Source organism: Pseudorca crassidens, chromosome 6, assembly GCF_039906515.1.
Source record: "Pseudorca crassidens isolate mPseCra1 chromosome 6, mPseCra1.hap1, whole genome shotgun sequence".
Taxonomy (NCBI): domain Eukaryota; kingdom Metazoa; phylum Chordata; class Mammalia; order Artiodactyla; family Delphinidae; genus Pseudorca; species Pseudorca crassidens.
The window spans coordinates 115,654,576-115,668,182 of record NC_090301.1 but is presented as its reverse complement, the minus strand read 5'-3'; the positions used below and the strand labels follow the sequence as shown (position 1 = coordinate 115,668,182).

At 35.9% G+C, this 13,607-nt stretch overlaps 1 protein-coding gene across 4 annotated transcripts in view; it reads right to left on the bottom strand.

The window, feature by feature from the left end:
- Positions 1 to 13,607, bottom strand: part of DPP10 (dipeptidyl peptidase like 10) — a 1,288,081-nt gene that overhangs the window by 51,600 nt on the left and 1,222,874 nt on the right. For all 4 annotated transcript variants that reach the window (XM_067742149.1, XM_067742151.1, XM_067742148.1 and 1 more), the window contains 4 exons: positions 13,099 to 13,190; positions 12,636 to 12,683; positions 9,568 to 9,689; positions 7,809 to 7,856 (listed from right to left, as the gene is read on the bottom strand). In XM_067742149.1, the coding sequence (XP_067598250.1) occupies positions 7,809 to 7,856; positions 9,568 to 9,689; positions 12,636 to 12,683; positions 13,099 to 13,190 (310 nt within the window). The remainder of the gene's footprint in view (positions 1 to 7,808; positions 7,857 to 9,567; positions 9,690 to 12,635; positions 12,684 to 13,098; positions 13,191 to 13,607) is intronic.

Below are 13,607 nucleotides of genomic sequence, written 5' to 3'. Positions count from 1 at the left end.
GAGTCTGATTCCTACAGCTCTGTTTTTTTCCCTCAAGACTGCTTTGGCTATTCGGGGTCTTTTGTGTCTCCATACAAATTTTAAGATTTTCTGTTCTAGTTCTGTAAAAAATGCCATCGGTAATTTGATAGGGATTGCATTGAACCTGTAGATTGCTTTAGGTAGTATAGTCATTTCCACAGTATTGATTCTCCCAATCCAAGAACATGGTATATCTATCCATCTGTTGGTATCACCTTTAATTTATTTCATCAGTGTCTTAGTATTCTGATTACAGGTCTTTTGTCTCCCTAGGTAGGTTTATTCCTAGGTATTTTATTCTTTTTGTTGCAATGGTAAATGGGAGTGTTTCCTTAATTTCTCTTTCAGATTTTTCATCATTAGTGTATAGATTTCCGTGCATTAATTTTGTATCCTGCTACTTTACCAAATTCATTGATTAGCTCTAGCAGTTTTCTGGTGGCATCTTTAGGATTCTCCATGTATAGTATCATGTCATCTGCAAACACTGACAATTTTACTGCTTCTTTTCCAGTTTGTATTCCTTTTATTTCTTTTTCTTCTCTGACTGCCATGGGTAGGACTTCCAAAACTATGTTGAATAATGGTGGTGAGATTGGACATCCTTGTCTTGTTCCTGATCTTAGAGGAAATGTTTTCAGTTTTTCACCATTGAGAATGATGTTTGCTGTGGGTTTGTCATATATGGCCTTTATTATGTTGAGGTAAGTTCCCTCTATGCCCACTTTCTGGAGAGTTTTTATCATAAATGGGTGTTGAATTTTGTCAAAAGCCTTTTCTGCATCTATTGAGATGGTCATATGGTTTTTATTCTTCAATTTGTTAATATGGTGTATCACACTGATTGATTTGCATATATTGAAGAATCCTTGCATCCCTTGGATAAATCCCACTTGAACATGGTGTATGATCCTTTTAATGTGTTGTTGGATTCTGTTTGCTAGTATATTGTTGAGGATTTTTGCATCTGTATTCATCAGTGATATTGGTCTGTAATTTTCTTTTTTTGTAGTATCTTTGTCTGGTTTTGGTATCAGGGTGATGGTGGCCCCACCATGAGATTGGGAGTGTTCCATCCTCTGCAATTTTTTGGAAAAGTTTGAGAAGGGTGGGTGTTAGCTCTTCTCTAAATGTTTGATAGAATTCAACTGTGAAGTCATCTGGTCCCGGACTTTTGTGTGTGGGAAGATTTTTTAATCACAGTTTCAATTTCATTACTTGTGATTTGTCTGTTCATATTTTCTATTTCTTCCTGGTTCAGTCTTGGAAGGGTATACCTTTCTAAGAATTCGTCCATTTCTTCCAGGTTGTCCATTTTATTGCCATAGAGTTGCTTGTAGTAGTCCCCTGGGATCCTTTGTATTTCTGTGGTGTCTGTTGTAACTTCTCCTTTTTCATTTCTAATTTTATTGATTTAAGTCCTCTTCCTCTTTTTCTTGATGAGTCTGGCTAATGGTTTATCAATTTAGATTTTTTTCTCAAAGAACCAGCTTTTAGTTTTATTGATCTTTGCTATTGTTTTCTTTGTTTCTTTTTCATTCATTTCTGCTCTGTTCTTTATGATTTCTTTCCTTCTGCTAACTTTGGGTTTTGTTTTTTCTTCTTTCTCTAGTTCCTTTAGGTGTAATGTTAGATTGTTTAATTGAGATTTTTCTTGTTTCTTGAGGTAGGCTTGTATAGCTATAAACTTCCGCCTTAGAACTGCTTTTGCTGCATCCATAGGTTTTGGATCATCGTGTTTTCACTGTCATTTGTCTCTAGGTATTTTTTGATTTCCTCTTTGATTTCTTCAAAGATCTCTTGGTTAGTTAGTAACGTATTGTTTAGCCTCCTTGTGTTTTTTTTTACGTTTTCTTCCCTGTAATTGATTTCTAACCTGATAGCGTTGTGGTCAGAAAAGATGCTTGATATGATTTCAATTTTCTTAAATTTATTGAGGCTTGATTTGTGGCCCAAGATATGATCTATCCTGGAGAATGTTCCGTGCACACTTGAGAGAAAGTGAAATCTGCTGTTTTTGGATGGAATGTCCTAGAAATATCAATTAAATCTATCTGGTCTATTGTGTCATTTAAAGCTTGTGTTTCCTCATTAATTTTCTGTTTGAATGATCTGTCCATTGGTGTAAGTGAGGTGTTAAAATCCCCCACTATTATTGTGTTACTGTCGATTTCCTCTTTTAGAGCTGTTAGCCATTGCCTTATGTATTGAGGTGCTCCTGTGTTGGGTGTGTGTGTATATATATATATATATATATATATATATATATATATATTTTTTTTTTTTTTTTTTTTTTTTTTGCTGTGGTACGCAGGCCTCTCACTGTTGTGGCCTCTCCCATTGTGGAGCACAGGCTCCAGACGCGCAGGCTCAGCGGCCATGGCTCATGGGCCCAGCCTCTCCGTGGCATGTGGGATCTTCCCGGACCGGGGCACGAACCTGTGTCCCTTGCATCTGCAGGCAGACTCTCAACCACTGCACCACCAGGGAAGCCCGGGTGCATATATATTTATAATCGTTATATCTTCTTCTTGGATTGATCCCTTGATCATTATGTAGTGTCCTTCTTTGTCTCTTTTAACATTCTTTATTTTAAAGTCTATCTTATCTGATATGAGTATTGTTACTCCAGCTTTCTTTTGATTTCAATTTGCATGGAATATCTTTTTCCATCCCCTCAGTTTCAGTCTGTATGTGTCCCTAGGTCTGAAGTGGGTCTCTTGTAGACAGCATATATATGGGTCTTGTTTCTCTATCCATTCAGCAAGCCTGTGTCTTTTGGTTGGAGCATTTAATCCGTTCAGGTTTAAGGTAATTATCGATATGTATGTTCCTATGACCATTTTCTTAATTGTTTCCGGTTTGTTTTTGTAGGTCCTTTTCTTCTCTTGTATTTCCACTTAGAGAAGTTCCTTTAGCATTTGTTGTAGAGTTGGTTTGGTGGTGCTGAATTCTCTTAGCTTTTGCTTGTCTGTAAAGCTTTTGATTTCTCCTTCGAATCTGGATGAGGTCCTTGCTCTGTAGAGTAATCTTGGTTGTAGTTTCTTTCCTTTCCTCACTTTAAGCATATCATGCCACTCCCTTCTGGCTTGTAGAGTTTCTGCTGAGAAATCAGCTGTTAACCTTATCAGAGTTCCCTTGTATTTTATTTGTCATTTTTCCGTTGCTGCTTTCAATAATTTTTCTTTGTCTTTAAGTTTTGCCAATTTGATTACAGTGTGTCTCAGTGTGTTTCTCCTTGGATTTGTCCTGTATGGGACTCTCTGCACTTCCTGGACTTGGGTGGCTATTTCCTCTTCCATTTTAGGGAAGTTTTTGACTATAATCTCTTCAAATATTTTCTCGGGTCCTTTCTCTCTTCTCCTTCTGGGACCCCTATAACGTGAATGTTGTTGTGTTCAATGTTGTCCCAGAGGTCTCTTAGGCTGTCTTCATTTCTTTTCATTCTTTTTTCTTTATTCTGTTCCATGGCAGTGAATTCTACCATTCTGTCTTCCAGGTTACTTATGTGTTCTTCTGCCTCAGTTATTCTTCTATTGATTCCTTCTAGTGTAGTTTTCGTTTCAGTTATTTTATTGTTCATCTCTGTTTTTTTGTTCTTTAATTCTTCTAGGTGTTTGTTAAACATTTCTTGCATCTTCTAGATCTTTGCCTCCATTCTTTTTCCAAGGTCCTGGATCATCTTCAGTATCATTATTCTGAATTTTTTTTCCGGAAGATTGCCTATCTCCATTTCATTTAGTTGTTTTTCTGGGGTTTTATCTTGTTCCTTCATCTGGTACATAGCCCTCTGACTTTCCATCTTGTCTTTCTGTGAATGTGGTTTTTGTTCCACAGGCTGCAGGACTGTAATTCTTCTTGATTCTGCTGTCTGCCCTCTGGTGGATGAGGCTATCTATGAGGCTTGTGCAAGTTTCCTCATGGCAGAGACTGGTGGTGGGTAGAGCTGGCTGTTGCTCTGGTGGGCAGAGCTCAGTAAAACTTTAATCCACTTGTCTGCTGATGGGTGGGGCTGGGTTCCCTCCCTGTTGGTTGTTTGGCCTGAGGTGACCCAACACTGGAGCCTAGCTGGGCTGTTGGGTGGAGCTAATGGTGGACTCCCGGAGGGCTCACGCCAAGGAGTACTTCCCAGAACTTCTGCTGCCAGTGTCTTTGTCCTCGCAGTGAGGCACAGCCACCCCCTGCCTCTTCAGGAGACCCTCCAACACTAGCAGGTAGGTCTGGTTCAGTCTCCTATGGGGTCACTGCTCCTTCCTCTGGGTGCTGATGCACACAGTACTTTGTGTGTGCCCTCCAAGAGTGGAGTCTCTGTTTCCCCCAGTCCTGTTGAAGTCCTGCAATCAAATCCTGCTAGCCTTCAAAGTCTGATTCTCTAGGAATTCCTCCTCTCGTTGCCGGACCCCCAAGTTGGGAAGCCTGACGTGGGGCTCAGAACCTTCACTACAGTAGGTGGACTTCTGTGGTGTAAGTGTTCTCCAGTTTGTGAGTCACCCACCCAGCAGTTACGGGATTTGATTTTATTGTGATTGCGCCCCTCCTACCATCTCACTGAGGCTTCTCCTTTGTCTTTGCATGTGGGGTATCTTTTTTCATGAGTTCCAGTGTCTTCCTGTCAATGATTGTTCAGCAGTTAGTTGTGATTCTGGTGTTTTCGAAAGAGGGAGTGAGAGCATGTCCTTCTACTCTGCCATCTCGAACCAATCTCGTCACTGAACATTTTAATGAAGGGTTTCTTTTTCATTATAAAGGTAATATATGTTCATTGTAGAACATTAGGAAAATACTTAAGAAAAAAGAACAAAAAATATCTGAAAGGCTGCCAGGCAAATACAAGACTTTTACTGTTTTCAAATATTGTCTTCTGGAATTTTAATATGCATTTTCAAATAATTTTGTTTAAGTGGCATAAATATTTGAACTCCTTAAACACTTAGAACTATAGCTTAAACAGTGTTGAAGAATTGACTTTTAAAAGTGTATTTTTATTTTTAATCCTAGTGGGGAACTAGTGGCAACTCTATTAGAACAATTTGATGAAATTTTAATAAAGGAGGATTTACAAATATAGGACAAAGGGCAGGGAGGTCATAAGGGGTAGTACCATAACCCAGGGCTTATGACAAAGGCTAGGCCAGCAGGTCAAGAGGAGAGAGCAGTTACTTGGAGTTGGTTGAATGAAAGATCCACAGTGACCTTCACCCAAGCGTCAGAGCAACTTGGGTGACTGCACAGGGATAGCACTGGAGAAATAGACTCCAAAGTCACTTTTCTGCCTCTCTTCAGTCACCTATAGGATTCATTTTAGCTGGATCCAATTGGCAGCCAAATGGCAGCAGAACTTAAGTCATTAGTACAAACTCCTGCTGGGTAGAGGCCATGGGAGAGAAAAACAGTTAAAAGTGGCTCTGAAAAGACAAATGGAAGATATTCAGGGCACCAATCAGTATTCCATTAAAGTTTATTTACAAATCACCCCTTTTATTATTTTTATTATGTTTTTTCACTACCATCAGTAGCATGGTTATAATTTTCTCTCTTTTTTGATTACTTTATTTCAGATGTCAACAGAAAAATAGCTAAAAAGAAAAAGTATTGGTCTTTTCCTCATGGTGTCTTAAAACACAAATGTGTAAGGTACTAGCTGAAGCAGTAGCACTCAATCCATCACATTATAATTAAATATCTCTTTAGTATAAACTATTAAAAGGAAAAATATTGGGTAAATAGATATAAAAGATTTAAGGCTTATGGTTATTTTTTTCCAAAAGATTTGCTGTAATTTATATTTCTACCAGCAATTTATGAGAGCCTCATTATATCCTCATTAGCAATGTAAATTTTTTGATGTTATTAATTTGTTAGGAAAAATTACTTGGCAGTGTTTTACTTTGCATTTCTTTGATAACTGGTGGTTTAAAGGTTTTTCCATGTTTGTTAAATATTTTCATTTTTCAATATACTTTTCATGCTTTATTCTGCTTCGTGTGGCCCCAAAATGAGTTATGACTGATTCATTAGTTTAATGAATATTAAACTGAAGATCCATTAACCCAAAGATTTACTTGCAATCAAATGTAAATTTTATCTCAATAAATAATTGTCTTTTGAAAATAAAATTAAGCACCTGATCACTGTTCACAGTCCCTTTTTGTTTTTCTTGATCCTGAGACTATCAGAATTCACTTATAAATGAGAAAATCAGAAAGGTTTCCCTCAGAGGAAAGTGTGTCATGATTTGAAACAAAAGTTATTAGAAAACAACATTGCCTTTTAACAGTAGAATAAAATTAATTAAAGTCAGGTTGGGGATTTAAAAAAATATATCATTTTGGCAGAATATGCAATGTAACACGAATAGTTGCTGTTTATTGAGTGTCTATGTTGCAAATGTATCTCATCCTCACAGAAATTTCATTTGCTATTTTTTTTTACAAGGAAATTGATTCTATGAGATTATATCCACAAAAGGTATGTGGTGGACTCACTTTATACACTAATTTTTCTATCTGTGAAATTCAACCTTCTTTCTATTTTATCAAATAAACTGTATTTGTTATCATTATTGTTGCCGTTAGTGTTAATATTCAACAGATTTAATTTGCTTACCATAACCACTTTAGGATTTACACTAAGTAGAAACTAAAAGATGTGCTAACTGATTTCCAACCACACAGAACTCCATTAACTATTTAGAAGTTTTGTCTTTCTCTAGAAAAGGCAGGAAGTCTCCATATGGTGGTATTTGAAGAGTCTAAAAGGTCTTTCTGTGTCCTCTAAAAATGATATTTGTCATTCAACATTTTACTTTTATGCCTGTCTCTCCTTTAAGTCAAAGCATTTAAGTAAGACTACTACTTAAACCTAAGTATGTGATGAGACAGACAAAAACACAGTAGAATGAGCTACCATTGTATGGTAGTGATAATAAACCCTATTCTGGGGTCAGACGATCTTATTTGATTCTTGGCGCTGCCACCTGTTATATTAGAGTGACTCTAGCCAAGTTTGTTAACCTCTTTGTGGCTCAGTTCCCTCATCTTTAAAAAAGGATAACAAAATTAACAACATCAGGGGGTGTTCTGAGGAGTAAATGTGTTAAAAAATATAAGCCTCATTTACTAGATTATGGTAAATCATTAGAGCATGAGAGTGTTGATTAAATAAAGTTTTGTTGATTAAATAAAGTTTTTAAATGAAAGAAGGAAAAGAAGGATAGATGAAAAGAAGGAAACAGGGAGGCAGGAAGCAACCTGGGTATTCATTTTTAAGATCAGCTCAGCCATGTTTGTATTTATACACTCTACTATTAAAGTTCTTAAACACGTTGACCACATCTTACTAGCAATGAACACCCAGCCTCTGTCATATTGCCTGATAAAGTAAGTCCTTGCTCAACAGATGATGGACAATTGAATAATTTTTCCCAAAAGTAAATGTGTTGCTCTGGAGGAATAATTTATATGAGGCTCAAGAAAGAATGAACCAGAGTATAAGGGGCCAGTAGGCTGAAATATATCTAAATGAGTCTCATCAATCAGTCCTCATTCAATTAAGATACAGTAGATAGCCTATTTCAGGCATATAAGAACCAACTCCAATTGCAACATGGCTCAAACCATTTGCTTTAATGTTTCTCTTACACACACAAGGTCAAGTTGATGGTGCCTATGCTACTTTCCTCAGGCTGGGGCCTCCTTTGAAGAAGGCTCTATAGAGTACAACAGTCAGAATAAATAATATAATACTAAGGACCAATGCCAACCATGATGTTGTCTTCATGTACTTACTTGCTGGGTTGTCCGTGTCATGTAGGCTGACCACTGGAACCCCTGGACCTAGATTTTAGAAATGTATGTATAAACATTTTAAAGACATCTAAGTAATAACTACTGGAAGATTACATGATAGAGTTCTTTTTTCCAAATATAACATTTCATAGTTAAAACATAATGAAACAGAAACCCGATTATTAGATTTCATTCCTTTCTATGGATATTCTATTCAGAGAAGTAAGAATATACGGGGAAAGAAACTATTTGCAGGATTATTGTTACAATTCTCCCTTCTCCAAAATGCCCTATACTTCTATAGTTCTATGGTTTTAGCCAATCTTATGCACTTTACTCTCTTTTAATCTAGTCTTTTATAGAATCATCACTGATGTTCAGAAAGTTGATTCACAACCCTGTGAACCCTCATCCACTCATTCAAGATTAAATTCTATTTACCACTTAGCCAAGAAAGAAAGAATGCATGTATATTAGAAGTATTTTGGCACAGTGGTTAAGAATCCACCTGCCAATGCAGGGGATATGGGTTCAAGCCCTGGTCTGGGAAGATCCCACATGCCGCGGAGCAACCAAGCCCGTGCACCACAACTACTGAGGCTGCGCTCTAGAGCCCGGTTTGCAGGGCAGAAATAGAGACACAGATGTAGAGAACAAACGTATGGACACCAAGGGGGGAAAGTGGTGGGGGTGGTGGCAGTGGTGGGATGAATTGGGAGATTGGGATTGACATGTATACATTAATATTCATAAAACAGATAATAAGAACCTGCTGTATAAAAAAATAAATAAAATAAAATTCAAAAATTCAAAAAAATAAAAATAAAAGCAAAAAAAATATTTCACCCACAAGATAAATTAAAAATTGGAACTAATTATATATTAATTTTAAAAATACATTAACTGGAATTGTTAATTATTTCAAATATACAGGATAATTCAAGTGTAACCATAAGATGTTATCTTAAAACTTCACTTCTCTGAGGAACTCTGCCTAGGGGTCTAATGGTTTTTCTCTGGTGTCATCCAACAAGTACTTCTCTTTTTTGATTACTTTATTTCAGATGTCAAGAGAAAAATAACTAAAAAGAAAAAGTATTGGTCTCTTCCTCATAGTGTCTTAAAACACGAATGTGTAAGGTACCAGCTGAAGCAGTAGCACTCAATCCATCACATTATAAGAGGACATCTCCCATTTCATCTCTGGGAAATACAGTATCCTATTAAAGGGACAGTGATTCCTATCAGTATAACCTAGAGATACCATACTACTATGTAAGGCTATAGCATAGTTACCGGATAGAAGAAATAATTGGGGTGAACATAATTTCTCAAAATTGAAGGGGACCAGACCCTGGGAATTAAATTTCTATAGATCCTAAATTTTTTAACAACCAAGCCATTATTTTAATAAGGAAACTATTGCTTTTCCTAATGTCTAGGTAAATTAGTTTATTATTCTAGCTTGACTTTGCTGATGTAAATATGTTTATTCACTTTTTTAAAAGGTCCATGTCAACCAGCACTTATTGATCATGTGTATGTGCACATATTGACTTACTCCCAATTTCTATCTTTTAAATAAAGTAATGGATACAATTTCTATCTCAATAAACCCCTAATTTATAACTTTTTAACAAAAACTTACATAAACTAAGAATATCAAATCATACAGCTAGGGTAATCATTACTAATGATAGTAATAGATACTGATCAAATAAAATGAATAAAATAAATTTTATCAGAAATCATCTATTACCTTTACAGAGTAATAAGAAATGTTGATTCATGGGACTAAAACTGGCACCAAAATATGTACATTGTTCTTTCATAAAGTTACATGAAATGCACTGACGATTCAATAATCCTTCAGTAGAAGCACTGGGGAAAGAAAAAGAAAGTTAGAAATGCTACTGTTCCAGGTCCTTGAATGTGTGGTATCTATATTTAAATATTGACATAAACAAAGATGCTACAGAATTACTCAGCTGAGGTTCCTTGTAAATTATGACTTACCATAAAAATGCAAACAAAGTCAATTCCCATTACTAATGTCAAGACATATGCATTTTTCTTCTCTGTAATAAAATTAAAATTATGTACACCTATATGAATGTAATATGTATGTATGCTTACAAAGAAACTGATTGTCACAGGATGCAATATAACTTATTCTTATTTTTATAGATATTTCTTTGTAAAGTCTTAAAAGAAATTACCCACAGAGACAAGCATAAAGTCACCAGCAATAATATTAGTTGGAAGAACTAATGTTTTCACAAGTCACACACATATAAAAAGCTCATGATTTCCTAAATTCAACATTAGATTTTGATATTAGTACCAGATTTTTCCCACTAAATAGTTGCACTGAATTTTGGGAAAAGAAAAGCTATTTTTGTATGATAATATATATAATGTTAATGCTTATACATGCTTTGAGACATCAAGGAGATAGATAAAGAGAAAAGCACTCATCTCTTTATTTTACAAACAATGGTGTTTAAGGTTAGAGGGGTTGAAATATTAACCCAAAGTTAAATTTCATGTACAGATTCATTTATTTTATAAATAGAGATTAATTGTAAATTATCTATGCTTCTAAATGAAAACACTGTTGATGATACATTTTTTAAAACTTGGCTGGACAAAATATTCTCAATTTCATTTTGGAACAAAACACATACTATAGTATAGTATAGTTCACAAAGTCACAGCTTCACATTTGAAACATTTTGGGCCCATTATAATCCAAAATTTTCCTTTTCTAGTCAAGGTGATTAATATACTAGGCACTTAAACACATTAGCTAGTTTCACCATTATGACAAATCATACCCATTTTTTTCTTTTAAATTGTGGTATATACGTAAAACAACATTCAACATTTTAACCATTTTTCAAGTATATGGTTCAGTGTCATTAATTACAGTCACAATGTTGCACAACTATCACCACAGAAACTATGAATGTGTGCCAGTCCCTATTAGTCACAGCTATTTAGTGACATAACTAGAATTTAAAACCTTTTCTCTCTCTACTCTTCCATATAATTTTTCAGATCCAAGTTTCCTAAAAATTATGTTGGTATCTTCGCATTATTTGGATTATGAATTACTAAAATAGAGAAAAGCACATTTTGAGACAAAATAATGACACCGAATACGCTAGCAGTTCTGATTCTGCAGAAGCATCTAATCCCATAAATTAAATCAACCAATTATTATTTGTATAGCCTGGACAAGACAATGATTGAGTTTTCTGGGTCAAACACTAATATTATCTTACAGTCAAACAAACTGGCACTGGGTGAGCCATTTAAAGGGAGATTTATTGGTACTATATTTTCTTTATAACACAGCCCTCTGCACTAGTACAGGTCATAGATATATTGACTTTTGTACTGCTCTGCCTCAGTCACTGGGGACATAAGACAAGCAAACAAATCTAAGAACCCACTGTGATTCAAATCACATTTTAGGTTAATAGAGGGAGGAGAGAGAGGATGAGGCAGCGCTGCTAGCTGAGTTTAGCCAAGCCTAATTTTCTGGCGCTGTCATTTTTCGTTAAGAGTTTTACAAAATGAGAAGAATAAGACATTGGTCCAGTATTTCCACATCTCTAAAGGACTGTTCTTGACTGCCACTATTAACCACTGTATAAGTTTCAAGAAAGATAAGCTTCAGGTAACCAAAAAGAGAAAGCGACCGGTACTTTAACCAAGACCTCTAAACCAAAATTAGAATCGTTCTCTTTAAATAAACAGCTGTTCTTCTTTTGGAAGCCATTAGAATTGAGAACATGTGTTCCAGACTCTAAGAGAAAAAAAACGAAGAATGTGAAGATGACATATTGGGATATGTGATAAAAAGGAGAGGCTCGCTTCAGATTAAAACAATTTATGCATAAATAAGAGTGTGTGGATGAATTAGAGAGAGTTAAGGTACTTGAAACATGCATTTTTACTCTCAAAGGAAAGTCTAGGCTACTTGGTAAGAATCATTGGTGACACTTCTTCAAACATGATGAATTTCCACTGAGAATATGCCATGGCAGTTTTGACACTTTAAAAATGGATCTGTGAAATGTAAATTAGAAAGTGTATATGAGTCTATAATTGTAAGTTGCTTGCCAGACAAAAATAAAAGTCATTCTTGGGACGTCCTGGTGAAAGCTTTCTGAGTGAAGAGACATTTTTAACACTAAATAGGTATGACCTTAACCCCTTTTATGAATATAACTTTTCATCCGGGAAAATTGGACAGATGAAAATAGTCCCCATCCACTGCTTTATTTAGGTAAGCAAGGACCATTCCTGCTTAAATAACAATCAATGGATTATACACATTATGGGGGGTGGGGGAGAGAAACTGCCACTTGATCCACTCTACTAAATGTTCACAATACTTTTATTTTGTTCGGGAATACATCACATGTGTACAACATTAATGCCATGAAAATATAAATGAGGCATAGTAAAAGAAAAGCCTACTGGGGAAAATATGTAAATGCCTGTGATGTGGGTAGTTGAGAAAAGCAAGCCTCAAAAAAAAAAAAAAAAAAAAAAGACATTTTGAGACTGTAAAAACAAATGAGGGAAAAAATAAAGGAGGAATAAGATGATCTCCATTTCAGTTCCAATTGTTTACGCTCACAGTGGTCCAAAGCTGAGGGACTGGGCCAAGAGTGTGGGGTTTTGTCATACTGAGTTGGTTCTCTCCTAGCCATACCAAAAAGGAAACTTCAGACTTCTCCATTCCATCATTATGTTGTGTAGATGGCCCCTGAGGAATCTACCTGTGCAGGAAGATCCTCTCTCATTGCTTACCTGTACAGCTGCCTCCCTCTGGGAGACGACTCGGTGCTCAGAAAGTAACTGCCCATGAAAGAAAACAACACAAACATCAGGCACCAATCAATTTTTGCCACACCGAGTTTTCACCTGAATTTTCAAACTGTCAAAGAACAGGCAAGAGCTCTTCTATTATTTAACGGCAGGACTTGATCCATTTGGGAAACGCATATTTTTTCTTAAAATATTGTCACACTTTTCCATGATCTCTCTCAATCTCTCTGAGTGTGCGTGTGTGTGTGTGTGTGTGCATGTGTCTGTGCAACTGTCTGTGTAAGTATCTCTCTGTGTGAAGTATAGGGAGAATCTTAAAGAAAAGGTTTTTACATGGCCAGGCTACTTGGACTAGGACCATGGTAAGCAAAATATAAATCTAGCAGAAAAGACTGCATTTGACGACAGTGACTTCCAACCTGACTAGAGAACCAAAACCACTCACATTTTTTGCGTCGTTTCATCGTACGCCAGGATCTTTATCACTTCCCAGTTTCCTGATGTCAGATGCCGCACAGTAATTTGCTCACTTTTACTCTGCAAAGAAATAGAATATATTGATTTTCTTCTTATTTAAACAGCATCTCTCTGGTCAGCACAAAAGTACTAACCGCCTGTGTTACTTTTCATTCTTTAGTTCTCAGCTAATGTTGAGTTTCTCACTTTCAATCTTAAGAATATATCCACATGTGCATAAACACAGATGCAGGTAAGATGGTGCCTTTATTCCTATGTGTAGGAAAACCATTCAGAAAACATCTCCAGGTGAGGATTACGTGTGCATCATCATGTTGACATAGGAAGTCATCTGGGCATTTGGTACAGACTCTCATCTAAATGATCGACAGCTATGCAGTTTGGAAAGCTTTAAATAAAATACTTCAAACAAACTTCATTCCAAATAGATTCTGTTACATTATTTTAACATTTACAGATGTGCATTGCTATATGATT